At 52.6% G+C, this 20,950-nt stretch overlaps 1 protein-coding gene across 2 annotated transcripts in view; it reads left to right on the top strand.

The window, feature by feature from the left end:
• LOC129811258 (fibroblast growth factor receptor 3-like) overlaps positions 1 to 20,950 on the top strand; it is a 366,746-nt gene that overhangs the window by 228,931 nt on the left and 116,865 nt on the right. For both annotated transcript variants that reach the window (XM_055862424.1, XM_055862422.1), the window contains exon 7: positions 4,919 to 5,109. In XM_055862424.1, the coding sequence (XP_055718399.1) occupies positions 4,919 to 5,109 (191 nt within the window). The remainder of the gene's footprint in view (positions 1 to 4,918; positions 5,110 to 20,950) is intronic.

The raw sequence follows: 20,950 nt of genomic DNA, 5'->3' as shown, positions 1-20,950 counted from the left end.
AGCTACCAGCTAGACGTGCTAGGTAAGACACCACCACAGCTACCAGCTAGACGTGCTAGGTAAGACACCACCACAGCTACCAGCTAGACGTGCTAGGTAAGACACCACCACAGCTACCAGCTAGACATGCTAGGTAAGACACCACCACAGCTAGACGTGCTAGGTAAGACACCACCACAGCTACCAGCTAGACATGCTAGGTAAGACACCACCACAGCTACCAGCTAGACGTGCTAGGTAAGACACCACCACAGCTACCAGTTAGACGTGCTAGGTAAGACACCATCACAGCAACCAGTTAGACGTGCTAGGTAAGACACCACCACAGCTACCAGTTAGACGTGCTAGGTAAGACACCACCACAGCTACCAGCTAGACGTGCTAGGTAAGACACCACCACAGCTACCAGCTAGACGTGCTAGGTAAGACACCACCACAGCTACCACCTAGACGTGCTAGGTAAGACACCACCACAGCTACCACCTAGACGTGCTAGGTAAGACACCACCACAGCTACCACCTAGACGTGCTAGGTAAGACACCACCACAGCTACCAGCTAGACGTGCTAGGTAAGACGCCATCACCCACAGCTACCAGCTAGACGTGCTAGGTAAGACACCACCACAGCTACCACCTAGACGTGCTAGGTAAGACACCACCACAGCTACCAGCTAGACGTGCTAGGTAAGACACCACCACAGCTACCAGCTAGACGTGCTAGGTAAGACACCACCACAGCTACCAGTTAGACGTGCTAGGTAAGACACCACCACAGCTACCAGCTAGACGTGCTAGGTAAGACACCACCACAGCTACCAGCTAGACATGCTAGGTAAGACACCACCACAGCTACCAGCTAGACATGCTAGGTAAGACACCACCACAGCTACCAGCTAGACGTGCTAGGTAAGACACCATCACCCACAGCTACCAGCTAGACGTGCTAGGTAAGACACCACCACAGCTACCAGTTAGACATGCTAGGTAAGACACCACCACAGCTACCAGCTAGACGTGCTAGGTAAGACACCACCACAGCTACCAGCTAGACGTGCTAGGTAAGACACCACCACAGCTACCAGCTAGACGTGCTAGGTAAGGCACCACCACAGCTACCAGCTAGACATGCTAGGTAAGACACCACCACAGCTACCAGCTAGACGTGCTAGGTAAGACACCACCACAGCTACCAGCTAGACATGCTAGGTAAGACACCACCACAGCTACCAGCTAGACGTGCTAGGTAAGACACCACCACAGCTACCAGCTAGACGTGCTAGGTAAGACACCATCATAGCTACCAGCTAGACGTGCTAGGTAAGACACCACCACAGCTACCAGCTAGACGTGCTAGGTAAGACACCACCACAGCTACCAGTTAGACATGCTAGGTAAGACACCACCACAGCTACCAGCTAGACATGCTAGGTAAGACACCACCACAGCAACCAGCTAGACGTGCTAGGTAAGACACCACCACAGCTACCAGCTAGACATGCTAGGTAAGACACCACCACAGCTACCAGTTAGACGTGCTAGGTAAGACACCACCACAGCTACCAGCTAGACATGCTAGGTAAGACACCATCACAGCAACCAGTTAGACGTGCTAGGTAAGACACCACCACAGCTACCAGCTAGACGTGCTAGGTAAGACACCACCACAGCTACCACCTAGACGTGCTAGGTAAGACACCACCACAGCTACCAGCTAGACGTGCTAGGTAAGACACCACCACAGCTACCAGCTAGACGTGCTAGGTAAGACACCACCACAGCTACCAGTTAGACATGCTAGGTAAGACACCACCACAGCTACCAGCTAGACGTGCTAGGTAAGACACCACCACAGCTACCAGCTAGACATGCTAGGTAAGACACCACCACAGCTACCAGCTAGACGTGCTAGGTAAGACACCACCACAGCTACCAGCTAGACATGCTAGGTAAGACACCACCACAGCTACCAGCTAGACATGCTAGGTAAGACACCACCACAGCTACCAGCTAGACGTGCTAGGTAAGACACCACCACAGCTACCAGCTAGACATGCTAGGTAAGACACCACCACAGCTACCAGTTAGACGTGCTAGGTAAGACACCACCACAGCTACCAGCTAGACGTGCTAGGTAAGACACCACCACAGCTACCAGCTAGACATGCTAGGTAAGACACCACCACAGCTAGACGTGCTAGGTAAGACACCACCACAGCTACCAGCTAGACATGCTAGGTAAGACACCACCACAGCTACCAGCTAGACATGCTAGGTAAGACACCACCACAGCTAGACGTGCTAGGTAAGACACCACCACAGCTACCAGCTAGACGTGCTAGGTAAGACACCACCACAGCTACCAGTTAGACGTGCTAGGTAAGACACCATCACAGCAACCAGTTAGACGTGCTAGGTAAGACACCACCACAGCTACCAGTTAGACGTGCTAGGTAAGACACCACCACAGCTACCAGCTAGACGTGCTAGGTAAGACACCACCACAGCTACCAGCTAGACGTGCTAGGTAAGACACCACCACAGCTACCACCTAGACGTGCTAGGTAAGACACCACCACAGCTACCACCTAGACGTGCTAGGTAAGACACCACCACAGCTACCACCTAGACGTGCTAGGTAAGACACCACCACAGCTACCAGCTAGACGTGCTAGGTAAGACGCCATCACCCACAGCTACCAGCTAGACGTGCTAGGTAAGACACCACCACAGCTACCACCTAGACGTGCTAGGTAAGACACCACCACAGCTACCAGCTAGACGTGCTAGGTAAGACACCACCACAGCTACCAGCTAGACGTGCTAGGTAAGACACCACCACAGCTACCAGTTAGACGTGCTAGGTAAGACACCACCACAGCTACCAGCTAGACGTGCTAGGTAAGACACCACCACAGCTACCAGCTAGACATGCTAGGTAAGACACCACCACAGCTACCAGCTGGACATGCTAGGTAAGACACCACCACAGCTACCAGCTAGACGTGCTAGGTAAGACACCATCACCCACAGCTACCAGCTAGACGTGCTAGGTAAGACACCACCACAGCTACCAGTTAGACATGCTAGGTAAGACACCACCACAGCTACCAGCTAGACGTGCTAGGTAAGACACCACCACAGCTACCAGCTAGACGTGCTAGGTAAGACACCACCACAGCTACCAGCTAGACGTGCTAGGTAAGGCACCACCACAGCTACCAGCTAGACATGCTAGGTAAGACACCACCACAGCTACCAGCTAGACGTGCTAGGTAAGACACCACCACAGCTACCAGCTAGACATGCTAGGTAAGACACCACCACAGCTACCAGCTAGACGTGCTAGGTAAGACACCACCACAGCTACCAGCTAGACGTGCTAGGTAAGACACCATCATAGCTACCAGCTAGACGTGCTAGGTAAGACACCACCACAGCTACCAGCTAGACGTGCTAGGTAAGACACCACCACAGCTACCAGTTAGACATGCTAGGTAAGACACCACCACAGCTACCAGCTAGACATGCTAGGTAAGACACCACCACAGCAACCAGCTAGACGTGCTAGGTAAGACACCACCACAGCTACCAGCTAGACATGCTAGGTAAGACACCACCACAGCTACCAGTTAGACGTGCTAGGTAAGACACCACCACAGCTACCAGCTAGACATGCTAGGTAAGACACCATCACAGCAACCAGTTAGACGTGCTAGGTAAGACACCACCACAGCTACCAGCTAGACGTGCTAGGTAAGACACCACCACAGCTACCACCTAGACGTGCTAGGTAAGACACCACCACAGCTACCAGCTAGACGTGCTAGGTAAGACACCACCACAGCTACCAGCTAGACGTGCTAGGTAAGACACCACCACAGCTACCAGTTAGACATGCTAGGTAAGACACCACCACAGCTACCAGCTAGACGTGCTAGGTAAGACACCACCACAGCTACCAGCTAGACATGCTAGGTAAGACACCACCACAGCTACCAGCTAGACGTGCTAGGTAAGACACCACCACAGCTACCAGCTAGACATGCTAGGTAAGACACCACCACAGCTACCAGCTAGACATGCTAGGTAAGACACCACCACAGCTACCAGCTAGACGTGCTAGGTAAGACACCACCACAGCTACCAGCTAGACATGCTAGGTAAGACACCACCACAGCTACCAGTTAGACGTGCTAGGTAAGACACCACCACAGCTACCAGCTAGACGTGCTAGGTAAGACACCACCACAGCTACCAGCTAGACATGCTAGGTAAGACACCACCACAGCTAGACGTGCTAGGTAAGACACCACCACAGCTACCAGCTAGACATGCTAGGTAAGACACCACCACAGCTACCAGCTAGACGTGCTAGGTAAGACACCACCACAGCTACCAGTTAGACGTGCTAGGTAAGACACCATCACAGCAACCAGTTAGACGTGCTAGGTAAGACACCACCACAGCTACCAGTTAGACGTGCTAGGTAAGACACCACCACAGCTACCAGCTAGACGTGCTAGGTAAGACACCACCACAGCTACCAGTTAGACGTGCTAGGTAAGACACCACTACAGCTACCAGCTAGACATGCTAGGTAAGACACCACCACAGCTACCAGCTAGACGTGCTAGGTAAGACACCACCACAGCTACCAGCTAGACGTGCTAGGTAAGACACCACCACAGCTACCAGTTAGACGTGCTAGGTAAGACACCACCACAGCTACCAGTTAGACGTGCTAGGCAAGTTGGTCTGGGAGCACTATATGACGGACAACTGGATTGGATGAATTTACATTACTTTATATTGTCACATGCTATCAATCATCAATGTGATTGAGGTGAGTTCATTATACTCTGTGTGTTTTGTTTACCAATAAACCTCCTGCCGCTTTCCCTTCCCTGGTCCAACCAGAGCGCTCCCCTCACAGGCCCATCCTCCAGGCGGGTCTTCCAGCCAATCAGACAGTGGATTTGGGCAGTGATGTGGAATTCCACTGTAAAGTGTACAGCGATGCCCAGCCTCATATCCAGTGGCTAAAACACATCGAGGTGAACGGCTCTCGATACGGCCCCGACGGTGTCCCATACGTCAACATACTCAAGGTGGGTGGGGCTTAATGGTCTGCTGGACCAATCATATATTTTTCTTGGTTACTTAGACCAATAAGGAAAGAGGCTCTACCACTATCCACCCATCACACAGTAGGAGTCCAGTCAGTATTAGCAGTGAGGAAACGATGGAAACATGGAGTTCTCCTCGTCCTGTATGTAGACACCCCTAGACCTCCCCTTTAGCCTCACCCTAGTCCTGTATGTAGACAGCCCTAGACCTCCCCTTCAGCCTCACCCTAGTCCTGTATGTAGACACCCCTAGACCTCCCCTTCAGCCTCACCCTAGTCCTGTATGTAGACACCCCTAGACCTCCCCTTCAGCCTCACCCTAGTCCTGTATGTAGACACCCCTAGACCTCCCCTTCAGCCTCACCCTAGTCCTGTATGTAGACACCCCTAGACCTCCCCTTTAGCCTCACCCTAGTCCTGTATGTAGACAGCCCTAGACCTCCCCTTCAGCCTCACCCTAGTCCTGTATGTAGACACCCCTAGACCTCCCCTTCAGCCTCACCCTAGTCCTGTATGTAGACACCCCTAGACCTCCCCTTTAGCCTCACCCTAGTCCTGTATGTAGACAGCCCTAGACCTCCCCTTCAGCCTCACCCTAGTCCTGTATGTAGACACCCCTAGACCTCCCCTTTAGCCTCACCCTAGTCCTGTATGTAGACACCCCTAGACCTCCCCTTCAGCCTCACCCTAGTCCTGTATGTAGACACCCCTAGACCTCCCCTTTAGCCTCACCCTAGACCTCCCCTTCAGCCTCACCCTAGTCCTGTATGTGGACACCCCTAGACCTCCCCTTCAGCCTCACCCTAGTCCTGTATGTAGACACCCCTAGACCTCCCCTTCAGCCTCACCCTAGTCCTGTATGTGGACACCCCTAGACCTCCCCTTTAGCCTCACCCTAGTCCTGTATGTAGACATCCCTAGACCTCCCCTTCAGCCTCACCCTAGTCCTGTATGTAGACACCCCTAGACCTCCCCTTTAGCCTCACCCTAGACCTCCCCTTCAGCCTCACCCTAGTCCTGTATGTAGACACCCCTAGACCTCCCCTTTAGCCTCACCCTAGACCTCCCCTTCAGCCTCACCCTAGTCCTGTATGTGGACACCCCTAGACCTCCCCTTCAGCCTCACCCTAGTCCTGTATGTAGACACCCCTAGACCTCCCCTTCAGCCTCACCCTAGTCCTGTATGTGGACACCCCTAGACCTCCCCTTTAGCCTCACCCTAGTCCTGTATGTAGACATCCCTAGACCTCCCCTTCAGCCTCACCCTAGTCCTGTATGTAGACACCCCTAGACCTCCCCTTTAGCCTCACCCTAGACCTCCCCTTCAGCCTCACCCTAGTCCTGTATGTAGACACCCCTAGACCTCCCCTTTAGCCTCACCCTAGACCTCCCCTTCAGCCTCACCCTAGTCCTGTATGTAGACACCCCTAGACCTCCCCTTTAGCCTCACCCTAGACCTCCCCTTCAGCCTCACCCTAGTCCTGTATGTAGACATCCCTAGACCTCCCCTTTAGCCTCACCCTAGACCTCCCCTTCAGCCTCACCCTAGTCCTGTATGTAGACATCCCTAGACCTCCCCTTTAGCCTCACCCTAGACCTCCCCTTCAGCCTCACCCTAGTCCTGTATGTAGACATCCCTAGACCTCCCCTTTAGCCTCACCCTAGACCTCCCCTTCAGCCTCACCCTAGTCCTGTATGTGGACACCCCTAGACCTCCCCTTCAGCCTCACCCTAGTCCTGTATGTAGACATCCCTAGACCTCCCCTTTAGCCTCACCCTAGACCTCCCCTTCAGCCTCACCCTAGTCCTTTATGTAGACACCCCTAGACCTCCCCTTTAGCCTCACCCTAGACCTCCCCTTCAGCCTCACCCTAGTCCTGTATGTGGACACCCCTAGACCTCCCCTTCAGCCTCACCCTAGTCCTGTATGTAGACACCCCTAGACCTCCCCTTCAGCCTCACCCTAGTCCTGTATGTGGACACCCCTAGACCTCCCCTTTAGCCTCACCCTAGTCCTGTATGTAGACATCCCTAGACCTCCCCTTCAGCCTCACCCTAGTCCTGTATGTGGACACCCCTAGACCTCCCCTTTAGCCTCACCCTAGACCTCCCCTTCAGCCTCACCCTAGTCCTGTATGTAGACATCCCTAGACCTCCCCTTCAGCCTCACCCTAGTCCTGTATGTAGACACCCCTAGACCTCCCCTTTAGCCTCACCCTAGACCTCCCCTTCAGCCTCACCCTAGTCCTGTATGTAGACATCCCTAGACCTCCCCTTTAGCCTCACCCTAGACCTCCCCTTTAGCCTCACCCTAGTCCTGTATGTAGACACCCCTAGACCTCCCCTTCAGCCTCACCCTAGTCCTGTATGTAGACACCCCTAGACCTCCCCTTTAGCCTCACCCTAGACCTCCCCTTCAGCCTCACCCTAGTCCTGTATGTGGACACCCCTAGACCTCCCCTTCAGCCTCACCCTAGTCCTGTATGTAGACACCCCTAGACCTCCCCTTCAGCCTCACCCTAGTCCTGTATGTGGACACCCCTAGACCTCCCCTTTAGCCTCACCCTAGTCCTGTATGTAGACATCCCTAGACCTCCCCTTCAGCCTCACCCTAGTCCTGTATGTAGACACCCCTAGACCTCCCCTTTAGCCTCACCCTAGACCTCCCCTTCAGCCTCACCCTAGTCCTGTATGTAGACACCCCTAGACCTCCCCTTTAGCCTCACCCTAGACCTCCCCTTCAGCCTCACCCTAGTCCTGTATGTGGACACCCCTAGACCTCCCCTTCAGCCTCACCCTAGTCCTGTATGTAGACACCCCTAGACCTCCCCTTCAGCCTCACCCTAGTCCTGTATGTGGACACCCCTAGACCTCCCCTTTAGCCTCACCCTAGTCCTGTATGTAGACATCCCTAGACCTCCCCTTCAGCCTCACCCTAGTCCTGTATGTAGACACCCCTAGACCTCCCCTTTAGCCTCACCCTAGACCTCCCCTTCAGCCTCACCCTAGTCCTGTATGTAGACACCCCTAGACCTCCCCTTTAGCCTCACCCTAGACCTCCCCTTCAGCCTCACCCTAGTCCTGTATGTAGACACCCCTAGACCTCCCCTTTAGCCTCACCCTAGACCTCCCCTTCAGCCTCACCCTAGTCCTGTATGTAGACATCCCTAGACCTCCCCTTTAGCCTCACCCTAGACCTCCCCTTCAGCCTCACCCTAGTCCTGTATGTAGACATCCCTAGACCTCCCCTTTAGCCTCACCCTAGACCTCCCCTTCAGCCTCACCCTAGTCCTGTATGTAGACATCCCTAGACCTCCCCTTTAGCCTCACCCTAGACCTCCCCTTCAGCCTCACCCTAGTCCTGTATGTGGACACCCCTAGACCTCCCCTTCAGCCTCACCCTAGTCCTGTATGTAGACACCCCTAGACCTCCCCTTTAGCCTCACCCTAGACCTCCCCTTCAGCCTCACCCTAGTCCTGTATGTGGACACCCCTAGACCTCCCCTTCAGCCTCACCCTAGTCCTGTATGTAGACACCCCTAGACCTCCCCTTCAGCCTCACCCTAGTCCTGTATGTGGACACACCTAGACCTCCCCTTTAGCCTCACCCTAGTCCTGTATGTAGACATCCCTAGACCTCCCCTTCAGCCTCACCCTAGTCCTGTATGTGGACACCCCTAGACCTCCCCTTTAGCCTCACCCTAGACCTCCCCTTCAGCCTCACCCTAGTCCTGTATGTAGACATCCCTAGACCTCCCCTTCAGCCTCACCCTAGTCCTGTATGTAGACACCCCTAGACCTCCCCTTTAGCCTCACCCTAGACCTCCCCTTCAGCCTCACCCTAGTCCTGTATGTAGACATCCCTAGACCTCCCCTTTAGCCTCACCCTAGACCTCCCCTTTAGCCTCACCCTAGTCCTGTATGTAGACATCCCTAGACCTCCCCTTCAGCCTCACCCTAGTCCTGTATGTAGACACCCCTAGACCTCCCCTTTAGCCTCACCCTAGACCTCCCCTTCAGCCTCACCCTAGACCTGTATGTAGACACCCCTAGACCTCCCCTTTAGCCTCACCCTAGACCTCCCCTTCAGCCTCACCCTAGACCTGTATGTAGACACCCCTAGACCTCCCCTTTAGCCTCACCCTAGACCTCCCCTTCAGCCTCACCCTAGTCCTGTATGTGGACACCCCTAGACCTCCCCTTCAGCCTCACCCTAGTCCTGTATGTAGACACCCCTAGACCTCCCCTTCAGCCTCACCCTAGTCCTGTATGTAGACACCCCTAGACCTCCCCTTCAGCCTCACCCTAGTCCTGTATGTGGACACCCCTAGACCTCCCCTTTAGCCTCACCCTAGTCCTGTATGTAGACACCCCTAGACCTCCCCTTCAGCCTCACCCTAGTCCTGTATGTAGACAGCCCTAGACCTCCCCTTCAGCCTCACCCTAGTCCTGTATGTAGACACCCCTAGACCTCCCCTTCAGCCTCACCCTAGTCCTGTATGTGGACACCCCTAGACCTCCCCTTCAGCCTCACCCTAGACCTCCCCTTCAGCCTCACCCTAGTCCTGTATGTAGACACCCCTAGACCTCCCCTTCAGCCTCACCCTAGTCCTGTATGTAGACACCCCTAGACCTCCCCTTCAGCCTCACCCTAGACCTCCCCTTCAGCCTCACCCTAGTCCTGTATGTGGACACCCCTAGACCTCCCCTTCAGCCTCACCCTAGTCCTGTATGTGGACACCCCTAGACATCCCCTTCAGCCTCACCCTAGTCCTGTATGTAGACATCCCTAGACCTCCCCTTCAGCCTCACCCTAGTCCTGTATGTGGACACCCCTAGACCTCCCCTTTAGCCTCACCCTAGTCCTGTATGTAGACACCCCTAGACCTCCCCTTTAGCCTCACCCTAGTCCTGTATGTAGACATCCCTAGACCTCCCCTTCAGCCTCACCCTAGTCCTGTATGTGGACACCCCTAGACCTCCCCTTCAGCCTCACCCTAGTCCTGTATGTGGACACCCCTAGACCTCCCCTTTAGCCTCACCCTAGACCTCCCCTTCAGGCTGAATGGGAGGTCTATGATGAGTCTGAATGAGAGGTCTAGGATGAGTCTGAATGAGAGGTCTAGGATGAGTCTGAATGAGAGGTCTAGGATGAGTCTGAATGAGAGGTCTAGGATGAGTCTGAATGAGAGGTCTATGATGAGTCTGAATGGGAGGTCTATGATGAGTCTGAATGAGAGGTCTATGATGAGTCTGAATGAGAGGTCTATGATGAGTCTGAATGAGAGGTCTAGGATGAGTCTGAATGAGAGGTCTAGGATGAGTCTGAATGAGAGGTCTAGGATGAGTCTGAATGAGAGGTCTAGGATGAGTCTGAATGAGAGGTCTATGATGAGTCTGAATGGGAGGTCTATGATGAGTCTGAATGAGAGGTCTATGATGAGTCTGAATGAGAGGTCTAGGATGAGTCTGAATGAGAGGTCTATGATGAGTCTGAATGGGAGGTCTATGATGAGTCTGAATGAGAGGTCTATGATGAGTCTGAATGAGAGGTCTAGGATGAGTCTGAATGAGAGGTCTAGGATGAGTCTGAATGAGAGGTCTATGATGAGTCTGAATGGGAGGTCTATGATGAGTCTGAATGAGAGGTCTATGATGAGTCTGAATGAGAGGTCTATGATGAGTCTGAATGAGAGGTCTAGGATGAGGCTGAATGGGAAGTCTACATACAGGAATAAGATTACGCTAGCTTCAGAATGACTAGTTGGGTGTTCTCTCTCTAGTCTTCTAGATAGTTTGGTGTTGATATCATTATAACAGAAGTCATTTGGTGTTTGTATCAGAGTTCTATAACTGTGTGGTTCTGCAACAGAGCAGTCTCGAGGGACAACACCCTTCCTTCTCACCAGAGAGTTTAAAAAAACTATTTTATTGAGCTCAGAGAAAGAGACTTCCAGAGAAATCAAGAATCTTGCTTTCTCATTCTCGTCTTTTTCTGCATCGAAGGAATAAAACAAACATCTGGTTTGGACTAAAGGGAACTGGTGTGGTGGCGACAGGCAAGCAGCGAGACGGAGGAGAGTAGAGAGAGAGAAAGAGAGAGGGAGAGATTGAAGAGAGGAGAGAAAAAGAGGGAGAGACCGAGAGTGAGGAGAGAGAGATGGAGAGCAATAGAGAGAATAAGAGAGAGAAATGGAGGAGAGAGAAAGCGAGAGAGAGAGAGAGAGAGATAGAGGAGAGAGTTAGAGCGTTGACTGATGTGGTGGTGGCAGACAGGCAGAAAGACAGTGTTTAACCACCCAGACTCTGATGTGCTGCGTCGCCTCATAGAGAGAGGGAAGAGGCACCCGAAAAAGCTACCATGGAAAAACTGAGCTAAATAATGAGGGGAAGGGCAGAGTCAGCAGAGAGAGAGAGAGAGAGAGAGAGAAGGGGAGGAGAGAAAGAGAGAGGGAGGAGGAGGAGGAAGAGGAGAGAGGGAGCAGGATGAGGAAGAGGGAGAGAGAGAGAGGAGGAGGAGGAGGAAGAGGAGAGAGGGAGCAGGATGAGGAAGAGGGAGAGAGAGAGAGAGAGAGAGGAGGAGGAGGAGGAAGAGAGAGAGAGGAGGAGGAGGAGGAAGAGGAGAGAGGGAGCAGGATGAGGAAGAGGGAGAGAGAGAGAGAGAGAGAGAGGAGGAGGAGGAGGAAGAGAGAGAGAGGGAGAGAAAGAGAGAGAGAGGAGGAAGAGAGAGAGAGAGAGGAGGAGGAAGAGAAAGGGAGAGGAGAGGAGAGAAAGAGAGAGGGAGGAGGAGGAGTGAGAGAGAGAGAGATGAGGAGGAGTAGGAGAGAGAGAGAGAGAGAGATGAGGAGGAGTAGGAGAGAGAGAGAGGGAGAGGAGAGAAATAGAGAGGGAGGAGGAGGAGGAGGAAGAGAGAGAGAGAGAGAGAGAGATGAGGAGGAGGAAGAGAGAGAGAGGAGGAGGAAGAGAGAGAGAGGGAGAGGAGAGAAAGAGAGAGGGAGGAGGAGGAGTGTGAGAGAGAGAGAGAGATGAGGAGGAGTATGAGAGAGAGAGAGAGGGAGAGGAGAGAAAGAGAGAGGGAGGAGGAGGAGGAAGAGGGAGAGAGAGAGAGGAGGAGGAGGAAGAGAGAGAGAGGAGGAGGAGGGAGAGAGAGAGGGAGAGGAGGAGGAAGAGAGAGAGAGGATGTGGAGTGGTGGTGGCAGAGCAGCTTTCAATTGAAAAAAATGTGGGATGTTTTTAAGAAATGAAAAAATGAAAGTATTATGTGAAAGGCTATCTGTATGAAAGCCTAAAATGCTGATGTCTGACCCATGAATAGGTTGGAAGCAGCCATGGTTTTAATTAATCAACTATATTGTTATGAAAACATTATATGTTTTAACTAACTATAATCTATTAATACATTATGTATTTTAATCAACTATAATATTATGAATACATGGTCTTTTATCAATCAAATCAAATGTATTTATATAGCCCTTCTTAGATCAGCTGATATCTCAAAGTGCTGTACAAACCCAGCCTAAAACCCCAAACAGCAAGCAATGCAGATGTAGAAGCACGGTGGCTAGGAAAAACTCCCTAGAAAGGCCAGAACCTAGGAAGAAACCTAGAGAGGAACCAGGCTGTGAGGCGTGGCCAGTCCTCTTCTGGCTGTACTGGGTAGAGAGGAACCAGGCTGTGAGGGGTGGCCAGTCCTCTTCTGGCTGTGCCGGGTGGAGATTATAACAGAACATGGCCAAGATGTTCAAATGTTCATAGATGACCAGCAGGGTCAAATAATAATAGTCACAGTGGTTGTAGAGGGTGCAACAGGTCAGCACCTCAGGAGTAAATGTCAGTTGTCTTTTCATAGCCGATCATTGAGAGTATCTCTACCGCTCCTGCTGTCTCTAGAGAGTTGAAAACAGCAGGTCTGGGACAGGTAGCACGTCCGGTGAACAGGTTGTCAACTATAATATTATGAATACATGAAATGTTTTAGTCGTTGGCCTAGTAACCAAAAGGTTGCAAGATCGAACCCCTGAGATGACAAGGTGAAAATGTGTCGTTCTACCCCTGAACAAGGCAGTTAACCCACTGTTCCCCTGAACAAGGCAGTTAACCCACTGTTCCCCTGAACAAGGCAGTTAACCCACTGTTCCCCTGAACAAGGCAGTTAACCCACTGTTCCCCTGAACAAGGCAGTTAACCCACTGCTCCCCTGAACAAGGCAGTTAACCCACTGTTCCCCTGAACAAGGCAGTTAACCCACTGTTCCCCTGAACAAGGCAGTTAACCCCCTGTTCCCCTGAACAAGGCAGTTAACCCACTGTTCCCCTGAACAAGGCAGTTAACCCACTGTTCCCCTGAACAAGACAGTTAACCCACTGTTCCCTGAACAAGGCAGTTAACCCACTGCCCCCCTGAACAAGGCAGTTACCCCACTGTTCCCCTGAACAAGGCAGTTTAACCCACTGTTCCCCTGAACAAGGCAGTTAACCCACTGTTCCCCTGAACAAGGCAGTTAACCCACTGTTCCCCTGAACAAGGCAGTTAACCCACTGTTCCCCTGAACAAGGCAGTTAACCCACTGTTCCCCTGAACAAGGCAGTTAACCTACTGTTCCCCTGAACAAGGCAGTTAACCCACTGTTCCCCTGAACAAGGCAGTTAACCCACTGTTCCCCTGAACAAGGCAGTTAACCCCCTGTTCCCCTGAACAAGGCAGTTAACCCACTGTTCCCCTGAACAAGGCAGTTAACCCACTGTTCCCCTGAACAAGACAGTTAACCCACTGTTCCCTGAACAAGGCAGTTAACCCACTGCCCCCCTGAACAAGGCAGTTACCCCACTGTTCCCCTGAACAAGGCAGTTTAACCCACTGTTCCCCTGAACAAGGCAGTTAACCCACTGTTCCCCTGAACGAGGCAGTTAACCCACTGTTCCCCTGAACAAGGCAGTTAACCCACTGTTCCCCTGAACGAGGCAGTTAACCCACTGTTCCCCTGAACAAGGCAGTTAACCTACTGTTCCCCTGAACGAGGCAGTTAACCCACTGTTCCCCTGAACAAGGCAGTTAACCTACTGTTCCCCTGAACGAGGCAGTTAACCCACTGTTCCCCTGAACGAGGCAGTTAACCCACTGTTCCCCTGAACGAGGCAGTTAACCCACTGTTCCCCTGAACAAGGCAGTTAACCCACTGTTCCCCTGAACGAGGCAGTTAACCCACTGTTCCCCTGAACAAGGCAGTTAACCCACTGTTCCCCTGAACAAGGCAGTTAACCCGCTGTTCCCCTGAATAAGGCAGTTAACCCACTGTTCCCCTGAACAAGGCAGTTAACCCGCTGTTCCCCTGAACAAGGCAGTTAACCCACTGTTCCCCTGAACAAGGCAGTTAACCCGCTGTTCTCCTGAACAAGGCAGTTAACCCGCTGTTCCCCTGAACAAGGCAGTTAACCCACTGTTCCCCTGAACAAGGCAGTTAACCCGCTGTTCCCCTGAACAAGGCAGTTAACCCACTGTTCCCCTGAACAAGGCAGTTAACCCGCTGTTCCCCTGAACAAGGCAGTTAACCCACTGTTCCCCTGAACAAGGCAGTTAACCCGCTGTTCCCCTGAACAAGGCAGTTAACCCACTGTTCCCCTGAACAAGGCAGTTAACCCGCTGTTCCCCTGAACAAGGCAGTTAACCCACTGTTCCCCTGAACAAGGCAGTTAACCCGCTGTTCCCCTGAACAAGGCAGTTAACCCACTGTTCCCCTGAACGAGGCAGTTAACCCGCTGTTCTCCTGAACAAGGCAGTTAACCCACTGTTCCCCTGAACGAGGCAGTTAACCCACTGTTCCCCTGAACAAGGCAGTTAACCCACTGTTCCCCTGAACGAGGCAGTTAACCCACTGTTCCCCTGAACAAGGCAGTTAACCCGCTGTTCCCCTGAACAAGGCAGTTAACCCGCTGTTCCCCTGAACAAGGCAGTTAACCCGCTGTTCCCCTGAACAAGGCAGTTAACCCGCTGTTCCCCTGAACAAGGCAGTTAACCCGCTGTTCCCCTGAACAAGGCAGTTAACCCGCTGTTCTCCTGAACAAGGCAGTTAACCCGCTGTTCCCCTGAACAAGGCAGTTAACCCACTGTTCCCCTGAACAAGGCAGTTAACCCGCTGTTCCCCTGAACAAGGCAGTTAACCCACTGTTCCCCTGAACAAGGCAGTTAACCCGCTGTTCCCCTGAACAAGGCAGTTAACCCACTGTTCCCCTGAACAAGGCAGTTAACCCGCTGTTCTCCTGAACAAGGCAGTTAACCCACTGTTCCCCTGAACAAGGCAGTTAACCCGCTGTTCCCCTGAACAAGGCAGTTAACCCACTGTTCCCCTGAACAAGGCAGTTAACCCGCTGTTCCCCTGAACAAGGCAGTTAACCCACTGTTCCCCTGAACAAGGCAGTTAACCCGCTGTTCTCCTGAACAAGGCAGTTAACCCACTGTTCCCCTGAACAAGGCAGTTAACCCACTGTTCCCCTGAACAAGGCAGTTAACCCACTGTTCCCCTGAACAAGGCAGTTAACCCACTGTTCCCCTGAACAAGGCAGTTAACCCACTGTTCCCCTGAACAAGGCAGTTAACCCACTGTTCCCCTGAACAAGGCAGTTAACCCACTGTTCCCCTGAACAAGGCAGTTAACCCACTGTTCCCCTGAACAAGGCAGTTAACCCACTGTTCCCCTGAACAAGGCAGTTAACCCACTGTTCCCCTGAACAAGGCAGTTAACCCACTGTTCCCCTGAACAAGGCAGTTAACCCACTGTTCTCCTGAACAAGGCAGTTAACCCACTGTTCCCCTGAACAAGGCAGTTAACCCACTGTTCCCCTGAACAAGGCAGTTAACCCACTGTTCCCCTGAACAAGGCAGTTAACCCACTGTTCCCCTGAACAAGGCAGTTAACCCACTGTTCCCCTGAACAAGGCAGTTAACCCACTGTTCCCCTGAACAAGGCAGTTAACCCACTGTTCTCCTGAACAAGGCAGTTAACCCACTGTTCCCCTGAACAAGGCAGTTAACCCACTGTTCCCCTGAACAAGGCAGTTAACCCCCTGTTCCCCTGAACAAGGCAGTTAACCCACTGTTCCCCTGAACAAGGCAGTTAACCCACTGTTCCCCTGAACAAGACAGTTAACCCACTGTTCCCTGAACAAGGCAGTTAACCCACTGCCCCCCTGAACAAGGCAGTTACCCCACTGTTCCCCTGAACAAGGCAGTTTAACCCACTGTTCCCCTGAACAAGGCAGTTAACCCACTGTTCCCCTGAACAAGGCAGTTAACCCACTGTTCCCCTGAACAAGGCAGTTAACCCACTGTTCCCCTGAACGAGGCAGTTAACCCACTGTTCCCCTGAACAAGGCAGTTAACCCACTGTTCCCCTGAACAAGGCAGTTAACCCACTGTTCCCCTGAACAAGGCAGTTAACCCACTGTTCCCCTGAACAAGGCAGTTAACCCACTGCTCCCCTGAACAAGGCAGTTAACCCACTGTTCCCCTGAACAAGGCAGTTAACCCACTGTTCCCCTGAACAAGGCAGTTAACCCCCTGTTCCCCTGAACAAGGCAGTTAACCCACTGTTCCCCTGAACAAGGCAGTTAACCCACTGTTCCCCTGAACAAGACAGTTAACCCACTGTTCCCTGAACAAGGCAGTTAACCCACTGCCCCCCTGAACAAGGCAGTTACCCCACTGTTCCCCTGAACAAGGCAGTTTAACCCACTGTTCCCCTGAACAAGGCAGTTAACCCACTGTTCCCCTGAACAAGGCAGTTAACCCACTGTTCCCCTGAACAAGGCAGTTAACCCACTGTTCCCCTGAACAAGGCAGTTAACCCACTGTTCCCCTGAACAAGGCAGTTAACCTACTGTTCCCCTGAACAAGGCAGTTAACCCACTGTTCCCCTGAACAAGGCAGTTAACCCACTGTTCCCCTGAACAAGGCAGTTAACCCCCTGTTCCCCTGAACAAGGCAGTTAACCCACTGTTCCCCTGAACAAGGCAGTTAACCCACTGTTCCCCTGAACAAGACAGTTAACCCACTGTTCCCTGAACAAGGCAGTTAACCCACTGCCCCCCTGAACAAGGCAGTTACCCCACTGTTCCCCTGAACGAGGCAGTTTAACCCACTGTTCCCCTGAACAAGGCAGTTAACCCACTGTTCCCCTGAACGAGGCAGTTAACCCACTGTTCCCCTGAACAAGGCAGTTAACCCACTGTTCCCCTGAACGAGGCAGTTAACCCACTGTTCCCCTGAACAAGGCAGTTAACCTACTGTTCCCCTGAACGAGGCAGTTAACCCACTGTTCCCCTGAACGAGGCAGTTAACCTACTGTTCCCCTGAACGAGGCAGTTAACCCACTGTTCCCCTGAACGAGGCAGTTAACCTACTGTTCCCCTGAACGAGGCAGTTAACCCGCTGTTCCCCTGAACGAGGCAGTTAACCCACTGTTCCCCTGAACGAGGCAGTTAACCCGCTGTTCCCCTGAACAAGGCAGTTAACCCACTGTTCCCCTGAACGAGGCAGTTAACCCGCTGTTCCCCTGAACAAGGCAGTTAACCCGCTGTTCCCCTGAACAAGGCAGTTAACCCGCTGTTCCCCTGAACAAGGCAGTTAACCCGCTGTTCCCCTGAACAAGGCAGTTAACCCGCTGTTCCCCTGAACAAGGCAGTTAACCCGCTGTTCCCCTGAACAAGGCAGTTAACCCGCTGTTCCCCTGAACAAGGCAGTTAACCCGCTGTTCCCCTGAACAAGGCAGTTAACCCGCTGTTCCCCTGAACAAGGCAGTTAACCCGCTGTTCCCCTGAACAAGGCAGTTAACCCACTGTTCCCCTGAACAAGGCAGTTAACCCGCTGTTCTCCTGAACAAGGCAGTTAACCCACTGTTCCCCTGAACAAGGCAGTTAACCCGCTGTTCCCCTGAACAAGGCAGTTAACCCACTGTTCCCCTGAACGAGGCAGTTAACCCGCTGTTCCCCTGAACAAGGCAGTTAACCCACTGTTCCCCTGAACGAGGCAGTTAACCCGCTGTTCTCCTGAACAAGGCAGTTAACCCACTGTTCCCCTGAACGAGGCAGTTAACCCGCTGTTCCCCTGAACAAGGCAGTTAACCCACTGTTCCCCTGAACGAGGCAGTTAACCCGCTGTTCCCCTGAACAAGGCAGTTAACCCACTGTTCCCCTGAACGAGGCAGTTAACCCGCTGTTCCCCTGAACAAGGCAGTTAACCCGCTGTTCCCCTGAACAAGGCAGTTAACCCGCTGTTCCCCTGAACAAGGCAGTTAACCCGCTGTTCCCCTGAACAAGGCAGTTAACCCGCTGTTCCCCTGAACAAGGCAGTTAACCCGCTGTTCCCCTGAACAAGGCAGTTAACCCGCTGTTCTCCTGAACAAGGCAGTTAACCCGCTGTTCCCCTGAACAAGGCAGTTAACCCGCTGTTCCCCTGAACAAGGCAGTTAACCCGCTGTTCCCCTGAACAAGGCAGTTAACCCGCTGTTCCCCTGAACAAGGCAGTTAACCCGCTGTTCCCCTGAACAAGGCAGTTAACCCACTGTTCCCCTGAACAAGGCAGTTAACCCGCTGTTCCCCTGAACAAGGCAGTTAACCCACTGTTCCCCTGAACAAGGCAGTTAACCCGCTGTTCCCCTGAACAAGGCAGTTAACCCACTGTTCCCCTGAACAAGGCAGTTAACCCGCTGTTCTCCTGAACAAGGCAGTTAACCCACTGTTCCCCTGAACAAGGCAGTTAACCCACTGTTCCCCTGAACAAGGCAGTTAACCCACTGTTCCCCTGAACAAGGCAGTTAACCCACTGTTCCCCTGAACAAGGCAGTTAACCCACTGTTCCCCTGAACAAGGCAGTTAACCCACTGTTCCCCTGAACAAGGCAGTTAACCCACTGTTCCCCTGAACAAGGCAGTTAACCCACTGTTCCCCTGAACAAGGCAGTTAACCCACTGTTCCCCTGAACAAGGCAGTTAACCCACTGTTCTCCTGAACAAGGCAGTTAACCCACTGTTCCCCTGAACAAGGCAGTTAACCCACTGTTCCCCTGAACAAGGCAGTTAACCCACTGTTCCCCTGAACAAGGCAGTTAACCCACTGTTCCCCTGAACAAGGCAGTTAACCCACTGTTCTCCTGAACAAGGCAGTTAACCCACTGTTCCCCTGAACAAGGCAGTTAACCCACTGTTCCCCTGAACAAGGCAGTTAACCCCCTGTTCCCCTGAACAAGACAGTTAACCCACTGTTCCCTGAACAAGGCAGTTAACCCACTGCCCCCCTGAACAAGGCAGTTACCCCACTGTTCCCCTGAACAAGGCAGTTTAACCCACTGTTCCCCTGAACAAGGCAGTTAACCCACTGTTCCCCTGAACAAGGCAGTTAACCCACTGTTCCCCTGAACAAGGCAGTTAACCCACTGTTCCCCTGAACGAGGCAGTTAACCCACTGTTCCCCTGAACAAGGCAGTTAACCTACTGTTCCCCTGAACGAGGCAGTTAACCCACTGTTCCCCTGAACAAGGCAGTTAACCTACTGTTCCCCTGAACGAGGCAGTTAACCCACTGTTCCCCTGAACAAGGCAGTTAACCCACTGTTCCCCTGAACGAGGCAGTTAACCCACTGTTCCCCTGAACGAGGCAGTTAACCCACTGTTCCCCTGAACGAGGCAGTTAACCCACTGTTCCCCTGAACGAGGCAGTTAACCCACTGTTCCCCTGAACAAGGCAGTTAACCCACTGTTCCCCTGAACGAGGCAGTTAACCCGCTGTTCCCCTGAACAAGGCAGTTAACCCGCTGTTCCCCTGAACAAGGCAGTTAACCCGCTGTTCTCCTGAACAAGGCAGTTAACCCGCTGTTCCCCTGAACAAGGCAGTTAACCCGCTGTTCCCCTGAACAAGGCAGTTAACCCGCTGTTCCCCTGAACAAGGCAGTTAACCCGCTGTTCCCCTGAACAAGGCAGTTAACCCGCTGTTCCCCTGAACAAGGCAGTTAACCCGCTGTTCCCCTGAACAAGGCAGTTAACCCGCTGTTCTCCTGAACAAGGCAGTTAACCCACTGTTCCCCTGAACAAGGCAGTTAACCCGCTGTTCCCCTGAACAAGGCAGTTAACCCGCTGTTCCCCTGAACAAGGCAGTTAACCCGCTGTTCCCCTGAACAAGGCAGTTAACCCGCTGTTCCCCTGAACAAGGCAGTTAACCCGCTGTTCTCCTGAACAAGGCAGTTAACCCACTGTTCCCCTGAACAAGGCAGTTAACCCACTGTTCCCCTGAACAAGGCAGTTAACCCACTGTTCCCCTGAACAAGGCAGTTAACCCACTGTTCCCCTGAACAAGGCAGTTAACCCACTGTTCCCCTGAACAAGGCAGTTAACCCACTGTTCCCCTGAACAAGGCAGTTAACCCACTGTTCCCCTGAACAAGGCAGTTAACCCACTGTTCCCCTGAACAAGGCAGTTAACCCACTGTTCCCCTGAACAAGGCAGTTAACCCACTGTTCCCCTGAACAAGGCAGTTAACCCACTGTTCTCCTGAACAAGGCAGTTAACCCACTGTTCCCCTGAACAAGGCAGTTAACCCACTGTTCCCCTGAACAAGGCAGTTAACCCACTGTTCCCCTGAACAAGGCAGTTAACCCACTGTTCCCCTGAACAAGGCAGTTAACCCACTGTTCTCCTGAACAAGGCAGTTAACCCACTGTTCCCCTGAACAAGGCAGTTAACCCACTGTTCTCCTGAACAAGGCAGTTAACCCACTGTTCCCCTGAACAAGGCAGTTAACCCACTGTTCCCCTGAACAAGGCAGTTAACCCACTGT

The sequence above is a fragment of the Salvelinus fontinalis genome, chromosome 15 (genome assembly GCF_029448725.1).
Source record: "Salvelinus fontinalis isolate EN_2023a chromosome 15, ASM2944872v1, whole genome shotgun sequence".
Taxonomy (NCBI): Eukaryota; Metazoa; Chordata; class Actinopteri; order Salmoniformes; family Salmonidae; genus Salvelinus; species Salvelinus fontinalis.
The sequence above is the reverse complement of the archived record's forward strand: the minus strand, read 5'-3'. Positions and strand labels throughout refer to the sequence as shown.